General features: G+C 41.7%; 1 protein-coding gene across 5 annotated transcripts in view; it reads left to right on the top strand.

Moving 5' to 3' along the window:
* The window catches only part of rnf24.S (ring finger protein 24 S homeolog), a 61,719-nt gene extending 41,928 nt beyond the window's left edge, over positions 1 to 19,791 (top strand). For 3 of the 5 annotated variants that reach the window (XM_018242977.2, XM_018242979.2, XM_041579362.1), the window contains 5 exons: positions 9,321 to 9,470; positions 15,449 to 15,491; positions 16,067 to 16,108; positions 18,954 to 19,033; positions 19,363 to 19,791. In XM_018242977.2, the coding sequence (XP_018098466.1) occupies positions 9,321 to 9,470; positions 15,449 to 15,491; positions 16,067 to 16,108; positions 18,954 to 19,033; positions 19,363 to 19,501 (454 nt within the window). In that variant the 3' untranslated portion in view covers positions 19,502 to 19,791. Of the gene's footprint in view, positions 1 to 2,075; positions 2,509 to 9,320; positions 9,471 to 13,293; positions 15,125 to 15,448; positions 15,492 to 16,066; positions 16,109 to 18,953; positions 19,034 to 19,362 lie in introns of those variants that run through there. The other 2 variants (XM_041579363.1, XM_018242980.2) reach the window with 2 other exon arrangements.
* Positions 19,792 to 19,929: the final 138 nt, after the last annotated feature.

The following is a 19,929-nucleotide window of genomic DNA, read 5'->3' on the forward strand; positions in this document are numbered from 1 at the left end:
ATCAAAATGAACTTTAATTACACTGTATAAATTATTTGAATCTTGCTATCTTCAGTCTGGGAATTCATAATTATAACAAGCAGGCAGGAGCCATTTTGTGGACACTGTTATTAAGACAAGTCTTGTATCATCTCAGAATCTTGTTTGTGCACCAGAATGGGGGACCTGATGTCCATCCCCATGTCCTGGCTACACAATTACATGGTGAAGAGAACGGGGGAATGTGGGGAGAGCAGTGACATGTAGGAAGTGCTGAATGGAGAGTGAAAGTAATTGCCTAAGACATAGAGGAGGGGCAGACAATATTTGATTGACAGCTGAGATGTTTAACTGAGCTTACAACAGCTATGAATGCTTTAATAAAAAATAGAACTTGGATTTTATGTTTAATTTGAAAAGAACTTTTATTATACAGATTTGTATGTCTGGGTAACAGGTTCGCTTTTAAGGGCAACTCAAGACACTTAGCATATGGCTTCTTTTAAATACTCCTATAGAATAGGGATGATGTACACATGCAGCAGCCTTATGTCCCATTGCACAGAACCGCCCCACTGCATAGAACTGGGTCATAAGGCGCCAGCCTGGGGGTGTGGCCTCTACTCTCCTGCCTCCCTCCCCTCCAGCACTCCCTCCTGCCCCCCTCCCTCGGCTCTCCCTCCCCTTCAGCGCTCTCTCCTGCCTCCCCTATGGCTTTGTCTCCTGCCTCGCCTCCAGCGTTCCCTCCTGCCTCTCTCCCCTCCGGCGCTCTGTCCTGCATCCCTCCCCTCTAGCTCTCTCTTCTGCCTCCCTCCCCTCCAGCGCTCTCTATTGAGTCCCCTACAGAGCTCTCTACTGCCTTCAGCGCTTCCTCTCCTCTAGCACTCTTTCCTGCCTCCCTTCCCTCCAGAGCACTTTTCTGCCTCCAGCGTTCTCTCCTGCCTCCCTCCCCTCCTGCTCTCTCTCCTGCCTCCCCTCCAGCGCTCTCCCCTGCCCTCCGGCACTCTCTCCTGCCTCTCTCCCTTCTGGACCTCACCTCCAGCGCTCTCTTCTGCCTCCCCTCCAGTGCTCTCTCCTGCCTCCCTTCCCTCTGGCTCTCCCTTCTCTTCCCTTCGGAGCTCTCTCATGCCTCCCTTCCCCCCACTCTGCTCACCCTTGCACAGTCTCAGTTGGGGGATCACAGTGGCCAGCCGGGTCGCCTAGGGTCCTCGGTTGGCTTGGCCCGGGGCTGGATCTCAGGACAACCTACTTCGCAACAGAGCAGACTGGTAACCCTTTCCATGCAGCGGGTCCGATTTTTGTCTTCCAAAGAAGCCTTTGGAGGCCGTTGACTAGTACTGGGAGCCATAAACCTGCCGTGCAGGGCCACATCTAGCCCACGTTTCTCTGGTAGGTCAGTGTTACAATCCAAGAAAAATGGGTCTTGGAAGTCTGAAAGCTGCAGCATGAAGTGTATCAAACTGGAACTGGCAGGGTTAAAGGGACGGTTTCCCAGAAGCTGTAATGAAGCCGTGTTTGAGTTGGCTCCTGTCACCTTATGGTTCCCCCTCGGTGGCCAAAAATTCCATTTTGTGGACGTTTGTCTGGCTCTGGGCCAATCCTTTCTGTTTCTATCTCTGTGATAAAGCGACTGTTTCTGTTCTGCTGAATAAACCCTTCATAGTGGGAAACAACTGCTCTGGAACATTCATTGTGTTAAACACCCAACGGGAGATACTTCACTCCTTGTGTTCTGACTGTCACGGCTGGAACTGCATTTATTTTAACTATTACATTCTTCATTTCAGAGGGACACTTGTCTGTGTTACTGTCTGCCTCATACATTCTAATAGGGGGCTATAATAGGATATCAGCCATAAAGCAGGACAGGACTGCTGCTTACAATGGGGATCAGATAGGATCTGTGCAGCCACTGGGACAGAATGTTCTGTTATACAGATAGCTAGAATCTCAGCTGCCATAAAGCAGGACAGGACTGCTGCTTACAATGGGGATCAGATAGGATCTGTGCAGCCACTGGGACAGAATGTTCTGTTATACAGATAGCTAGAATCTCAGCTGCCATAAAGCAGGACAGGACTGCTGCTTACAATGGGGATCAGAAAGGATCTATCTATATATAACTATATAACATATAACAGCTGGTGTTTGACCCACGTGCCATAAGCCTCGCAGGGACAGTAAATAACAATAACGGGAGCTGTTACTGTAAGTGCTTTCCCTTTCTATTTCCCAGTAAGCAGTGAGACAGAAAGTGATACAGACACAACAAGCAGCCGCCTGTCCCTACTATTTGCACATGATTTAGTGATACAGGAGCTGTTATTAACAATGATAACTCTATGGCTCTGTACACTTGCCCGGTGACTCAGTATGTGATTTCCCCATTGCCGTGCCTAAACGGGAGGTTCTTAGGGCTGCGGCATTAATTCCAGGGGATTGGCCACCTGAGGAGTTAGTCGCTTTACTACCAGTGACCCAGACTTGCTTCAGTGGCAGCACCGGGACCCGTGATTTGCAGCGTGACAGGTGAGCCCTTTGAGTTGCTATGTACTTGCATCTGTGGCACGTCTGGTCTAGCTGTTCATTCATAAATGAATTCGTGTGGGAGTCCTACTGGGTCAGTACCTGGTTATAAAAGCTCTGGCTGGAACTTGCCCTCCATGTGGGATCCCAGCAAAGGGTGAGAAAGATGCCGCAGGGCTGTCCAACAATAATCTTTATAGAATCATTAACTGCAGAGACTGTGGATCAGGCAGAAACTAAATCCAGATTATGTATCTCTGCCCTAGAGTAAACAGGACTCTGGTTTCAGTAGTATATATAGTGAATGAAGTACCCCCTCTTGTCAATTATAAGGATATTGTAAGTTACAGAGGAGTTTGATGACCAAAGGCCGAGTGTTTTTATACAGGTCATGGAACTCCGAGGTAACTTCTAATATCCTCATATTTTGCAACTGGGGGTACTTTATTTATTATAATACACACGTTTCCGTGAGTCATGTGACTGAAATGACGACAGAACTCACCGTTTATAAGGATATCATTTACAAGATATTCATGTTTTTTTTGTGTATTACATACATATATATATATATATATATATATATATATATATATATATTCAGTACTTTACAGCCTATATTCAGTACTTTACAGCCTAAAAATTAATGTGGCTAAAAATGTCCTATTTTATATAGTGAACTTATTGCACGAGGCTAAAGTTTGAGCTTGTCAATAGCAGCAATGATCCAGGACTTCAAACTTGTCACAGGGGTCACCATCTTGGAAATTGTCTGTGACACTCACATGCTCAGTGGGCTCTGATTGGCTGTTGAGAAGCTAAGCTTAGGGCTCGTCACTAATTATCCAGCAGAAAATGAGCTTCCCTGGCTGTAATATAAGCTGATGCTACAGGTTTGCTGATTATTCAATTCTGATGCTAATTGCACTGGTTTCTGTGCTGCCATGTAGTAATTATGTGTATTAATTACTAATCAGCCTTATATTGTGACATTTCTATTCTATGTGTACTGTATATTGTGAGTGGCTCCCTAAGCTCAGTAAGTGACAGCAGCACAGAGCATGTGCAGTGAATCAGCAGAAAAGAAGATGGGGAGCTACTGGGGCATCTTTGGAGACACAGATCTTTACTGCTAAAGGGCTGTGGTTGCCTTGGGCTGGTACAGAAGCACAAAACATCATGTACAACATTTCTACCTACTTCTTTAGTTAGGCTTTAGTTCTCTTTTAAAGGCAGCAAGGCGTTCGCTAGAAATAATGCTTAAGGTCCCCGTCTGGCTTCCCTTAATGATCGAGCAGGTTCAAAAATCCCATCTGATCAAGGATCGCAATGGTTCGTTGATGCTGTCATTGATCCAATCACCCATATTCTGCTCATTGTAATCCGATCGTTGGGCCACAGGGCCCACGATCGGATCAGCCCAATATCGCCCACCGTTAAGGTTGGCATATCAGGGAGAGATCCGCTCATTCGGTGACCTTACCAAAGAGGCAGATCTCTCTGTGTATGGCCAGTTTAACTCTAAAAGCCCAGAAGCACAGCAGCTCATTTGCAGCTTGCCCCGCCTCCTCCTTGGTGTCAGTGGCACTGCACATGCTCAGTCTCCTGGGCTGCTTTTTTTTTGTGATTGACTGTATTGTATCCAGTGGGGCAGTACATGACTGGGACATTAAAAAAAAAAAACACACAGATTTGAACTTTTATTGTTATTGAGCACTCAATACTTGGATGCTGTGGGTAACTGGACTAGATCAGGCTGTAATTTAATTTTTTTTTAATGCAAAGCTGTGAATAAGGAATTTTAGTCATAGAAAGGGATGCGCTTGCATGGTCTGGCATCTGCCTATAGGGAAAAGAAAGTCTGCTTTTAATTAAAGAACTATCATTTTGGTAATGCCTAATGGCTTTATTAATATTAACAACCATATCACGGCACCACCTAGTGGGGTTTTTTCAGCCGAGGTAAGCAACATGGCAGCTTCTTTTTTTTTTTTTTTAACAAAATAAGTGTAAGGCCAACTCTAGCTCTCATTGTACTGTTAGGAGGCTAATATAAAAATATAAAATAATATAATATAATCCAAATGGAGCACATACAGTGTTGGACTGGGACACTAGGGGCCCGCCCAAAATCCTTAGACCAGGGTCCCACTCTCTTTACTATTATTCTTCCTCTCCTCACTCAACCTCTATTCTCCTAGTCTCTTTTCTGTACATACTATAATCTATATGATTCCATCTATTTAGCCTCTGTGTTCTCATAGAAATGACCATGAAATAGGCCAAATGTTTATCAACATGATTGGCCACTGACTCCTGGGCCCACTGTGAGTTTTCCCAGTATCCCGGTGGGCCAGTCCGAGTGCATAAATGGAGTCAATGGAAAGTGGAGCAGATTCCTCAGTGAGGTGGAGTCCGGCCGATCATTGCCGATGTTTGGAATGTTTGTACAGTGCCGGCCAAAAGCCTGTGCAAAGATAGTTGGCTAAAATGTAACATTACAAACAGTTTTTTGCCCTTTGCTGTGAAAAATCCCCTTCTGTTTTATCCTGAGCTGCTGATCTGACACTCACTTATATGGCTAAGTAGGATAAAGGGGACACTCGCCCACCTATGCAACTTAATGTAACGATGAGCTGAGTGAGGGCAGGTGCTCCTATAACACACTCATGATTTTAGGAGGGTAAAACTGCTAACATCATGAAAACAAAAAAGAGAAAAAAACATTAATCTGAAATGCAGAAGAGAATCTAGAAAGTGGCAATATCCCTCAAATGTGAATTTTATTCTAGGGATGTTGTTGTTGTTTTTGTAGAATGTGGAGGGGAGCTTACAAAATGAAAATGACTCTTATCGGAAGCTGTAAGCTCTATAAATACATTTCCCAGAAGTTCCCTGGTGATTTGCATAAGAAAACATCTCCCATGTCCCCACTCGGCTTTTGCTTTCACGCGTTTATGTTTTTTTTACTTTCGCTTTCCAGACAATAAACATTTCTGGCCGTGCAGATAAGACTGGCGGGATGGGCAGGCCGGACGCAGATAAGCGATGATTTTGTGACATTTCAGAACTCATGACTCCTTTAGAAGCCAAACAGCAGCTGACGTGGGGTATTTAGGGATTGCGGGCACACATATCAGATATATATGTATATATAGTGTGTAGGATGCACTAAGGGATATTAAATGACATATCTACCCAAGCAGGAGCTGCCATTGGGCATCCATTGCTGGAATTTGGACAGACTATTTCTTTTCAAGTCTACACCCTTTAAGCCTGTCGCTGTGATCTTACAGGAATCCTTGGGATCAAGTACAAGCTACTGGTTTTATTATTTTTGTCACCATAAGGAAAGATCAGAGATTAGCCTGGACCCAACTGGGCATTAGGCTGGTCCAACCTATAGCTAATCAGAACAGCTTGTACCCCATAAGAACATTACAGCGCTACGAAATATATTGGCGCTATATAAATTTATGTTAATAATAATAATATTAGTACAGGACTAGACCAACCTACAACCAAGGGAAAAACAGCAGTTGGGTAATGGTTTAAGTCACTTTAGACCAGGGGTCCCCAACCTTTTTAAACTGTGAGCCACATTCGAATGTAAAAGAGTTGGGGAGCAACACAAGCATGAAAAAGTCCCTTGGGTGCCAAATAAGGGCTGTGATTGGCTATTTGGTACCCCCTATGTGGACTGGCAGCCTACAGGAGACTCTATTTTTCACTATACTTAGTTTTTATGCAATTAAAACTTGCCTCCAAGCTTGGAATTCAAAAATAAGCACCTGCTTTCGTCCACTAGGAGCAACATCCAAGGGGTTGGAGAGTAACATGTTACTCACGAGCTACTGGTTGGGGATCACTGCTTACACTAACGACTTCCAACCTGCCTCCTGGGTGGGAGAGAGTTCTGGCCAGACAAGGATTAGGGGAGTCCTCAGCTTGTTTAACCCGTCCTTGGTGCATCTGGGTGTTGCAGAGAGATTTATAAAAACTGGTGCCATTTAAGCACATGAAACACAGCCGATAACTAATAAGCTCTTTAGTATACTTGCTACCCCCATGGCTACACAGCAGCTTGTTTATATAAACTATAGTAGTACTTATCTGTTATCTACTGTGTATCCTGTGCTTGAATGGCTGCCCCCATGGCTACACAGCAGCTTGTTTATATAAACTATAGTAGTACTTATCTGTTATCTACTGTGTATCCTGTGCTTGAATGGCTGCCCCCATGGCTACACAGCAGCTTGTTTATATAAACTATAGTAGTACTTATCTGTTATCTACTGTGTATCCTGTGCTTGAATAGCTGCCCCATGGCTACACAGCAGCTTGTTTATATAAACTATAGTAGTACTTATCTGTTATCTACTGTGTATCCTGTGCTTGAATGGCTGCCCCCATGGCTACACAGCAGCTTGTTTATATAAACTATAGTAGTACTTATCTGTTATCTTCTGTGTATCCTGTGCTTGAATGGCTGCCCCCATGGCTACACAGCAGCGTGTTTATATAAACTATAGTAGTACTTATCTGTTATCTACTGTGTATCCTGTGCTTGAATGGCTGCCCCCATGGCTACACAGCAGCTTGTTTATATAAACTATAGTAGTACTTATCTGTTATCTACTGTGTATCCTGTGCTTGAATGGCTGCCCCCATGGCTACACAGCAGCTTGTTTATATAAACTATAGTAGTACTTATCTGTTATCTTCTGTGTATCCTGTGCTTGAATGGCTGCCCCCATGGCTACACAGCAGCTTGTTTATATAAACTATAGTAGTACTTATCTGTTATCTACTGTGTATCCTGTGCTTGAATGGCTGCCCCCATGGCTACACAGAAGCTTGTTTATATAAACTATTGTCATTCCTTTCATTTTTACTTTCATTTTTTGACGTTACTGTTCCTTGAAGTCACATGACATGAGGATATGAGTTTTATTCCATTGTAAACTCCCATTAGCTTGGGGAAATCCCACAGAAAAATTATGGGGCCCCTTTGAAAACTTGAGAAATTGCCTTGTTTTTCATGATATAGTGTCAGACTTAAATTCCAGGGGCCCAGCAGAAAAACTTAGACCATGGACCTCCTCCCCTCACTCAATCTCTTGATTCTCTTACTAATACTATATTGTATACTACAATACACTTTATTCATCCATCTATTTAGCTTCATTGATCCGCTACAGAACCAGGGAATGATCATAACATTGGCCAAATGCTGAGCAGCAGGAGGGCCCCCGGACACCTGGGGAGTTGTTTTGGTCTCCCAGTGATCCCGCCCTTCACTGCTTGTTGCTTGGAAACTTGGCGGCCAATGTGTCTTAACAACAGGCACCAGAAAAGATCTTGGACTAGTGCCTTAAACAGGTTGTTAGCCTTTAAATTAACTGTTAGTATGATGTAGAGAGGGATATTCTGAGACAATTTGCAATTGGTTTTCCTTTTTTATTATTTGTGGTTTTTGACTTATTTAGCTTTTTATCCAGCAGCTCTCCAGTAGCTCTCCAGTTTGCAGTTTCAGCCATCTGGTTGCTAGGGTCCAAATTCCCCTAGCAACTAGGCAGTGATTTCAATAGGAGACTGGAATATGAATAGGAGAGGCCTGAATAGATAGACAGATCCATAATAAAACTTAGCAATTACTTAGGGGCAGATTTATCAAAGGTCTAGGTACATTTTCGAATTGAAAAATTCGAATTTCGAGTTATTTTTGTGTACATCGTCTAGGGAATAGTCCAAATTTCAATTCGAAGCCTATGGGGACCTCCTACAATCAATTTGGAATCATTTGGTGGACTTTTGGAAAAAAAAAAAAAAATCTTTTAAAAAAATGTTTTTTTTTATTTTGAAAAAAATATATATATTTTTTTTTGGGTGAAAAGCCTCGAATCGAACTTAAAGGGCTTGTTCACCTTCCAAACACATTTTTCAGTTCCGATGTTTTCAGATTGTTCCCCAGAAATAGACTTTTTTCAATTACTTTCCTATATTTCCTATATATTACTTTTCCAAAATGTAAGTGTTTGTGTCTCTGGTGTTAGATTCTGGCAGCTCAGTAATTCAGGTGCAGACTCTAAACTGATACAATTTTACAATGTTTAGTTATTACAATTAGTTGTTACAATTTTACAACATTGAGTTGATCCATTTCTCAGCAGCATCTCTGGAGTATCAGTAACTATTGTATCAAGTCTAACAGCTGCCTGTAATGAAACCCAGAGATTCTGCTCAGCAGGGACAAAGATAAGAAATGTATCAACTAAATGTATCAATTTAGAACAGTTTACAGGGTCGGCGACCCCCTTCCAGAGCTGCTGTAGAAGATGAAAAATGACACTTTACACTTCAGTATTAGAAAAACGGTGACACATAGAAAATAGAAAGTCATTGGAAAAAGTCTTTATTTCTGGTGATCTGTCTGAAAACAACTAGTTGTTTGAAGGTGACCCACCCCATTAAAGATGAACTACACCTTCAAAGCCACTGCCTTAAAAACCCACTGGGGGAAATATGGTGCCACTTGGGTTTCTTTAAAATTGCCAGCGTGGTGAGAGCTTGTGATATGGGAAGGTACCACCAGTGCGGGGGGAGCCCAGAATTATGCAAATGACTGGCTTCTTGTATCTCGTAGCTTTAGTTGGGAAAGTCCTCTGGGGAACTGGGATCCAGTTGGTGATATATATATATATATATAGTACGGGCCTTGATTCCCATTGTTTTGCATCTTGTGAATTAACTTGCAGGACTTCATTGGAGTTGTACATTCGTTATCCTCACGTTGTTGATCTGTTCCTTTCCAGCCCACCCATGAGCTCAGATTTCCAGCATTACAGCTTCAGAATGCCTAATATTGGGTTTCAGAACCTGCCTCTCAACATCTACGTTGTGGTGTTCGGTACGGCGATATTCGTCTTCATCCTCAGCCTTCTCTTCTGCTGCTACCTTATCAGGTAAGCCCCGCCCCCTGCCACACCCCCTATGACTGGTATTATTTGCCAGATATTCACTATTACTCACTAGCCGGCCATCCTGACCCCAACAACCAACGCTGACGTCTCTGGAACTGTAGTTATTGAAACTCTGTGAGCGCTGACCCTCTGAGTACAAACAGAATATATGCTTAAAGGCAAAGTTCACCTTTATATTTTATATTTTTTGTGTGTGTGTATTGCAGATTAGCCTATTCTTGCCAATGTTTCAGTTAGTGTTCATAATTTATGGTTTTTGAATGATTTTGCCTTTCTAAATCGAGGTTCAAAGGGGAACTATAGCGAAGATGAAGTACGTCTGATCACCTGAGGCATCTGAGGCAGTTCTTCTGATTCCCTTATATCTTATAGGGAGGCTTCCTTTCCTAGCAGCTGTATTAGAGCTCACTCAAATAACTGATTCCAGTACAAACAAAATGTAACAAAATAACTGCCTTTTGCACAAATTCTGCATGTAGAGAGACATGATGTCTGGTGAGTTTAATAGAGTGAGCTCTAATACATCTTCTAGGCAAAAGGAGCCCCCCTATAAGATATATTGGATCTAACTGTCAGTGAATATCTGACACCCAACTGCTGCATGAAGACAGAATGAAGAGAAACAGATGCTGAGAGAGGAATAGTGAAGATAAACTTGATTATTTCAGAAATATTACAGAATTTATAATTGATTGTATTTAGAAAACTTCTTCTTTCAGTATGATGAAGCTTATATTAAATTGTCGTGATAGTCCCCCTTTAAAATGCAGTGTGCTTGTTGAAGTCACTGATCTCGGCAACTAAAACACCCGACACAGAGATGCTTGCAGTTGTTTATCTTTCTATATATGCCTGCTCTGACTCTTACTACCAAACCTGTGCCTTGTTGCTAGAATAAGTTGGACCCTAGCAACCAGAATAACCACTAAAATAAAAAATGAAGACCAAATTGCCTTAGAATAGTAGAGGTTAACTACTTCTTTAATAGCTCTGTGACGCTTTTTATAGAAATGAGGATTGAAGCTAGAATATTGGAATAGCTTAGTAGTAGTGTATATCCACTGATACATATGGGTGGGAGCTGCCTGTCTATTATACGATTCATTGTCTCCCCTCCAAAAAAACTAGGGATGCACCGAATCCAGGATTCAGTTCGGGATTCTGCCTTTTTCAGCAGGATTCGGATTCGGCCGAATCTTTCTGCCCGGCCGAACTGAATCCGAATCCTAATTTGCATATGCAAATTAATGGCGGCGAGGGAAATCGCGTGACATTTTGTTAGAAAAGTAAAAAAAAAATTCCCCTTCCCACCCCTAATTTGCATATGCAAATTAGGGTTCGGTTCGGTATTCGGCCGAATCTATCGTGAAGGATTCGGGGGTTCGGCCGAATCCAAAAAAGTGGATTCGGTGCATCCCTCAAAAAAACAAAAAACAAAACTGCAGCACAACACTGCCCTCTAGTGCTTAAAACTGATACATACAAGGAATGTCTGTGGAAGCTATGAAGCAGTTTAAGATTTTTCCGCAGAGAAACATTTTGCTGCCACTTTAGAAGCAATATGGCGGCTCCCAGTAGATATCCTGTGTGCATCATAAACATTGTGAAAGCGACGGGATTTTATTGTCGTTTGCAGTTACAAGTCAGAACATGGGCCTGGATAGGATTGTGATTATAATAATTCCTTAATTAGAATTTACCCTTAAAATGAATAGCGTGAAAATCTGAAATGGAACCTCTTAAACATCTTCCTGGATGGCAGGCCTAGGGCTAAAGCACATTGCCACTCCCACTCACTTTAATGGGAAACCCTGTGCTGCTACTGGAGCTTTTTCAGCCTGAATCTAGCTAAGGATGCTGGGAACTGTAGTGCACAGCTAGAATGACTCCTACATTGATTTTGCTTTCTTTTGCCGGTAGCCTGGATGCAGTTTCACCTTTATTTTTACAAAGAAAAAAAAGCACCTGGAATATGCAGATTCTAATGGAAAAATCCATATATTGTCTTTATTTTGTGCATGGCTTCATTGTATATGATGTGTACAGTCTCCTGTGTCCCATTGTTTTCTTTGCAGGCTACCGATTGGCTCATCAATTAATAACTTAAAACCAGGAGACTGACGGGGAGTTTCACCAATGCCAAGGTTTTTGATGCAGAGACGCATCTCTTTGTTTTATCCATCAACCAGAAATGCCCAAACGTCCAATATTAATGTTTTCCTGGAGAAATGTTTGGAGTCTACAGAAAATAATTGCAACAAGTTGCCATATGTATTTCACCCATGCAGTTCGACTTTGATACATTGCTTATTTTAATATAATATATATATATATATATATATATATATATACGCAATGCAGGATGACGGCACACCAAGAAGTTACAGCAACACAAACGTTTTGAAGATAAAAAAGGAGGTTTATTGGACTTTATTGGTTCAGTCCAATAAACCTCCTTTTTTATCTTCAAAACGTTTGTGTTGCTGTAACTTCTTGGTGTGCCGTCATCCTGCATTGCTTATCGAATTTTTTCCAGACTGGCACCCAAGTTTTTATTTTTATTTTTGCTTAGGGTGTGCGTCCCTTACTCTCTCTCTCTATATATATATATATATATATATATATATATATATATATATATATATATATATATATATATATATATATATATATATATATATATATATATATATATATACAGACAATACAGTCATATGAAAAGTTTGTGAACCCCTCTTAATTCTTTGGAGTTTTCTTTATCATTGGCTGAGCTTTCAAAGTAGCAACTTCCTTTTAATATATAACATGCCTTATGGAAACAGTAGTATTTCAGCAGTGACATAAAGGTTATTGGAATAACAGAAAATATACAATATGCATCATAACAAAATTAGACAGGTGCATAAATTTGGGCACCCCAACAGAGATATTACATCAATACTTAGTTACAAATGTAACAGCCTCTAGACGCCTCCTATAGCCTTTGATGAGTGTCTGGATTCTGGATGTGGCTATTTGTGACCATTCGTCCATACAAAATCTCTCCAGTTCAGTTAAATGTGATGGCTGCCGAGCATGGACAGTCTGCTTCAAATCATCCCATAGATTTTCTATGATATTCAAGTCGGGGGACTCCAGAATATTGTACTTGTCCCTCTGCATAAATGTCTTTGTAGATTTCCAAGTGTGTTTAGGGTCATTGTCTTGTTGTTTGGGTTGTCTGTAACATTTCTCACAATCCTCTGCATATGTCGCTCCTGTATTTTTCTTGGCCTGTCAGACCTGGGTTTTACAGCAACTGTGCCTGTGGCCTTCCATTTCCTGATTACATTCCTTACAGCTGAAACTGACAGTTTAAACCTCTGACTTAGCTTTTTGTAGCCTTCCCCTAAACCATGATACTGAACAATCTTCGTTTCCAAATCTTTTGAGAGTTGCTTTGAGGATCCCATGCTGTCACTCTTCAGAGGAGAGTCAAACAGAAGCAGAACTTGCAATTGATCACCTTAAGGCCTCTTACTGAGCCCCTTTGAAAAAAGCTAAATTCGTCTATTCCTGCACTCCCCTGCGGCTGAACGCAGAAAAACGGAACGTAGGGGAGCGCAGCTTCAACCGCTCGTCAGTAAGAGCCCTAAATACATTTTCTCATGATTGGACACACAGTTCAAGGCTTAACGAACTAATCCAACCAATTTGGTGTTGCCAGTAATCAGTATTGAGCAGTTACATTCATTCAAATTAGCAAAATTACCCACCTTTTTGCACATTTGATTTAATGACATACAACTGAATACGGCTTCACTAAAAATCTTTGTCCAGAAAACACCCCAGTACTCCTGGGAAATGAAAGACACACCACTGTTACCTTTTTTGTTGAAAGTGGAATAAATTATTATGTCACTTAAAGGGAACTGTGTCTTAAAGAAAAACTTAACCAGCCAATTAGTTATATTGTATAACTGGCCCATCACAGAATCTTATCACATAAGGATATAAATGTCATAAATATTTTCCCTTTACATATTTTACTGTGAGCTGCCATTTTTGCTCGCTGATCATCTGATGGCTATGAACAAATACAGGAAGTGGAAGTACCTGAAATGACTAAGCGTTTGTGTGTGTGAGTGCTAGGCTTGTGTGAGAGCTCACTGAGGAAGTACAAGTAACAAGACATGAAATATCTCAAAGCTGAGTGGATGATAAAGGTGGATATTAATGTTCAAATATCCCTAGATATCCTGCTCCAGCCCAACACACACACACGCTGCATCCGTCTGAGCCAAAAATCTGCTGCTAAAATGTGAGACTTTTACCGAGGTTTTTTCTTCTAGAATGTGCTGCTACCGATTTGTGTCTGTGAGCTCCACGACATTAAGGGTACTTAGCCTGGAGATAAATGTAAGAAGCGTTCTTTTCTCTAAATGTTCCGTTGGCATAGCGACTGCCGGATAATGTGCCGTGCCAATCTGAAAGGTGCTGCAAGGTGCATATTAAGGTTATTTTATTCTTTCTGGCGCTTGTTATCAAAAAGGGGCTAATTAGCCGACCCATTTATAGGGTGAGATTTCCTGCAACACCGGAGAGTAATTACTGTGGCGCGTTAATCGATACATTTGGTATTATCAGGTTTGAGAGATGCCAGCGGAGTACAGTGCCTGTGCCCGGTGCCATGACAACTTGTTTAAGAGAGAATTCAACACTAGAATGGATTGGTGAATTCAGGAAGCAAAGGGATAACAAATGCTGATTTCAAATATTAACACCCGTTTCCTGTAAACTGCCATCTGTGTTCTAGTTCCGCCCACTGCTTGAGTCACAGACTTCCTTCTCCTCCCCAGTATGTTGACTTCAGAAGGGGTCACTGCTATTATTCCAAACACCACTTTCAGTTGGGTGAATGACTGGTTGCTATAGGTTACTGCACAGGTGCACATTTGCACATTGTTTATGCAGTAGAGTTCTAGTCCTGCCTCTTCTTCTGTAAACTGCAATCAGATGGGTTTATGTAATAAATTGTTCAAAGTTTGCTACAGGTCTAGTTACCTGTAGCAACCAATCAGCAGGCAGTCTTCCTGCCCCACCTCCTATAAGCCCAGCCTACTGTTTGCATTACTGACTCCCTGCTCCGCCCCGTATCTCTGACTTTTACCTTGTAGATTAAAGGACAACTTAAACCTCAAGAAGAATAAGGCTAGATAATGCTGTATTTGATGAAATATTTGTTAGGAATACTGGGAGTTAGGCAGCAGTAGATCATTCTGAAGGCATCTGACAGGGCATTGGAATCACAAATGGTTGCTGGTTGCTAGGGGTCCTGGTTGCTGGGGTCACTGGCCTGGGTCAGCCAAGTGCATGTTACATTTTAGATTGACAAGAGGAGCAATAAACAGGTAGAAAAGTGCAAAACCCAATATATAATATAAATGTTGTACATGCAAAAGGCCAAATTCTTGGTTCTTTATTTTGCTTTGCTATTTATATACAGTATATAAAATGTTTAAGTCACAGAAAACAACGCAATTTTACATGTCGCCACCAGGACGAGAAAAGTGCTTGATCCCCCAGGTCGTGACTGTCGTTTTTTGGTTGTTTTTTAATAAAGGCAAAATGTACGGATTCAGTTCTATTGAGAGAAGGTAAAATCCAGGTTGATGTACTTGGCTCCTATGTCCTACAGAAATGAAATCAACGGGCTCACTTTGCATAATGTACTAAAGATGTTCTGCAGCAGCTCTGGTCATTGTCAGACTGGTCCTTCTAGAAAACCTGACGTCCAGGGGCCACACACATAATAATTAGGTGGAGGTGATTGGTATAGAGGTTCTATATGGAATAAGACGTCTCAGGGGCACCTTCTAGAGCCTGGGTCGGGCCAGTTTGACAATGGAGCTGTTGGGATATAATAATAAGAAAAATAATAAGAATAATAATATATCTGTTTCTTCTCTCCTTTTTTCTAGACTAAGGCACCAGGCAAGAAAAGAACTTTATGCTTACAAGCAGGTGAGACTGGCCCGGGAATAAATGCTATAAATGCTAAATACATTTTTGTCCTGTCCTAGGATTTGCTAAATCCTCCAGCCTATCCACTTCCAATTTACATCATAGCCCCGCCTCTGCTCTCAACATCATTGCCCCACCCCCTTTTCCCCGCCAGCTGGACGGCAACCCTAATGGTCACAGAAACTGCCATAATGCGTTTAACGTTCAGCCGCAATGCAGCACTTTAACCAGTAGGTGGTACTTATGTTTCATCACGTTGCTTTCAGTAATTACTCCAAATTAGCTCCAAATGTAACATTCATTGATGAAAAAACAATGTAAGTTACCCGATACTTAACCACTGAATAATACAGTTGTATTCGAATGTTATTGTTTTCTTAAAGGATAAGTAAACGTTTATAATAAGTGTGTGTAAAATTGACGAGAGTGCTATTCTAAGCACTTATGTAATTTATGTTCATTTATTATTATTTTTTTAATTCCCAGATAATAAGGGACAGGCGTAATTTTAATATGAATAAAGTGTTACAACAGCGCCCCCTTCTGGTCATTTTAATGTTTGTTTTCTTTCTCAGGTGATTTTAAAAGAAAAAGTAAAAGAGTGGAATCTGTATGAGGTGAGTGAGTGTTATTTATTTACTTCCATGCTTTGTGACCGGGGTTCAGATTAGGGGGCTGTTCCTGCAGAACTGCTCTTACTATAGTGGGGTACGAGCTGAATTGGGAGGTGATGAGGAAAGCTGAGGACAGCCAGTCTGAGACAATGGCACTTTAGGAAAGATGAAACTGCACAATGAGCCAGCAGCACCTGCTTAGACTTTAAGGGAATTAAAGCAAGAGGGCATTAATGATATTTTCAGCTCTTAATATGTTCACTAGACAAATTAAAAGGTATTGTGACCCTTTAATCTTTTTTTTTGCCCTTTAAGATTAAAGGGATCCTGTCATTGGAAAACATGTTTTTTTTCAAAACGCATCAGTTAATAGTGCTACTCCTGCAGAATTCTGCACTGAAATCCATTTCTCAAAAGAGCAAACAGATTTTTTTATATTCAATTTTGAAATCTGACATGGGGCTAGACATTATGTCAATTTCCCAGCTGCCCCTGGTCATGTGACTTGTGCCTGCACTTTAGGAGAGAAATGCTTTCTGGCAGGCTGCTGTTTTTCCTTCTCAATGTAACTGAATGTGTCTCAGTGGGACATGGGTTTTTACTATTTTTTTTTTGTTCTTAGATCTACCAGGCAGTTGTTATCTTGTGTTAGGGAGCTGTTATCTGGTTACCTTCCCATTGTTCTTTTGTTTGGCTGCTGGGGGGGGAAAAGGGAGGGGGTGATATCAGTCCAACTTGCAGTACAGCAGTAAAGAGTGATTGAAGTTTTTCAAAGCACAAATCACATGACTGGAGGCAGCTGGGAAACTGATGATATGTCTAGCCCCATGTCAGATTTCAAAATTGAATATAAAAAAATCTGTTTGCTCTTTTGAGAAATGGATTTCAGTGCAGAATTCTACTGGAGCAGCACTATTAACTGATTCATTTTGAAAAAAAAAAATTTCCCCATGACAGTATCCCTTTAAGTGCTTGATCCCCCGGGTCGGGAGACTCAGTCGTGACTGCCGTTTTTTTTGTTGTTTTTTAATAAAGGCAAAATGTACAGATTCAGTTCTAATAAGAGAAGGTAAAATCCAGGTCGATGTACTTGGCTCCTATGTCCTACAGAAATGAAATCAACGGGCTCACTTTGCATAATGTATTAAAGATGTTCTGCAGCAGCTCTGGTCATTGTCAGACTGGTCCTTCTAGAAAACCTGACGTCCGGGGGTCAGCCAATACCCGAGGCAGATTTGTTATTCCAGCCCTATGTGGCACCATGTTCATATGACTGAGCAGAGCAATGTGAGATGTCCCAGGGCTGAGTGTGACCATATTGTGCCCCGTGCAGGTTGTTATAGGGAGAAAAAGAGATGTAGCCTTTATATATATATAACAGCAGGCAATGGTCTGACGCAATAACAAAAGGCAACAGAACATCAATACAAATGTTATATTGCCGGAACAAGAGTAACAAGGGAAACTTCCCCCTATGGTTTGTCCATATGTACTGCAGCTTTTATTCTCTTGGAATTTCACTCATATAATACCCCCTCGCTGTGCCGCTTATTCAACCTTTCCTTCAATAATGTTCCCTTGGTCTTAATCACTGCCCAGCCCCCGCCATGCTGAAAGTTACTTTGTAAACTTTTTGTTGTTTTTTACAGCAACATATCATTATTTTCCAACAAATCTTTGTCTCATGGAGAAATGGGCCTTTGTTTAGGTGCCTCTTTATATATATATATATCCATTCATATAGGCACCCTACACAACTACATCTGTAATAATGCACAATCCCATCTCTGGGCTCCCCCATATTGCTGGAGCAAGGGATCTTCTGTATATGCAAAATGTACCTGAGGGGTTGTTCTGTGACCATATAAAGGCACAAGGCTGCAGACTGAGTTATACAGGGAACTCTGAGTATCACTCATGTATTATAAGGGATAATGTACCCCCTACTGTAAATGATAAGGATATTAGAGGTCACTGAGGGGTTGTTCTGTGACCATATAAAGGCACAAGGCTGCAGGCTGAGTTATACAGGGAACTCTGAGTATCACTCATGTATTATAAGGGATAATGTACCCCCTACTGTAAATGATAAGGATATTAGAGGTCACTGAGGGGTTGTTCTGTGACCATATAAAGGCACAAGGCTGCAGGCTGAGTTATACAGGGAACTCTGAGTATCACTCATGTATTATAAGGGATAATGTACCCCCTACTGTAAATGATAAGGATATTAGAAGTCACTGAGGGGTTGTTCTGTGACCATATAAAGGCACAAGGCTGCAGACTGAGTTATACAGGGAACTCTGAGTATCACTCATGTATTATAAGGGATAATGTACCCCCTACTGTAAATGATAAGGATATTAGAAGTCACTGAGGGGTTGTTCTGTGACCATATAAAGGCACAAGGCTGCAGGCTGAGTTATACAGGGAACTCTGAGTATCACTCATGTATTATAAGGGATAATGTACCCCCTACTGTAAATGATAAGGATATTAGAAGTCACTGAGGGGTTGTTCTGTGACCATATAAAGGCACAAGGCTGCAGGCTGAGTTATACAGGGAACTCTGAGTATCACTCATGTATTATAAGGGATAATGTACCCCCTACTGTAAATGATAAGGATATTAGAAGTCACTGAGGGGTTGTTCTGTGACCATATAAAGGCACAAGGCTGAAGACCCTTTCCGATCTTGTATTTATATATGAGTTCATATCATTATCCATATTCATTGCTTCAGTTCTGTTGCTCTGGGACATATATAGTGACTATTTCCATCTTGTACATGTTTGTGTATCGTTGTTCTGTTTTAGACTCTGCTGACATTTCTTTTCTTACCTCTCAGATCTGTGCAGTGTGTTTGGAGGAATTTAAACCCAAAGATGAATTGGGAATATGCCCGTGCAAGCATGCCTTTCATAGAAAGTACGCGTGTATCTTTTCTTTTGTGTTCTGTCTAACACGAGACACTTGTCTGCTGCTCTCGAATCCTGCCCCCTCTTTTGATATAAAGTGACTGTAGCCTCCCCAAGGCTTAATGAAAATCCACCCAGGCCCTTAGGGTCCTCCCTTTCCCCAACCCCTTTCTGCCCTTCCGACCCGTAACCCTGTCCCCAGTGCATCATTCTTTTCCATTAGGAACTGTATGTCTGTAGGATAGACCTCAAAGTCTTCCTGTCTCATACCTGCATGGAATATTCTAGAGAGTTCCCAGCAAGTTTATTTGTTTCTTCTAATCCCCTGTCCTCTCTTAGGTGCCTCATCAAATGGCTGGAGGTGCGAAAAGTCTGTCCTCTGTGCAACGTGCCTGTCCTCCAGCTGGCACAGCTGCACAATAACCAGGAACACGGCCCCCCTCAAGGGCCCCTTCCCGGGGCAGAGAACATTGTATAGCTCTCAGTCAACACCCTCCAGGGTCCCCTACGGGCAGAGCCACAGATCTCCCGGCCGTCTCCAACACTAAGTCCCTGTGAGGCGCTTGAGCTCAGATGTGTTGGACTCTAGAGCAGCCAAAGCACTTTTGACGCCAGCTGAAGGAAGAGCGACGTATGATGGAGCAGCAGTATTGGCCTTTGAAGAGCACTTTACCACATTTGAACTGAGACATTTGTCACTGATTCTCCTTGTTTTTCTTCTGTTTCTCACTTTTTGACTGGAAGCTTCGCTGTGCCACAAGGGAAATCCCCAAAAAATTATGTAAATGGGTTATTTTTCGCAGATATTTGAAGGCAAAAAAGAAGAAGGAAATAGTAGACTCCATACACTATGCAACCTGCTTGATTCTACAGCGACCATCTCATTGCATTCGGTATAGAGGCCAG

This window comes from Xenopus laevis, chromosome 1S (assembly GCF_017654675.1).
Source record: "Xenopus laevis strain J_2021 chromosome 1S, Xenopus_laevis_v10.1, whole genome shotgun sequence".
Taxonomy (NCBI): Eukaryota; Metazoa; Chordata; class Amphibia; order Anura; family Pipidae; genus Xenopus; species Xenopus laevis.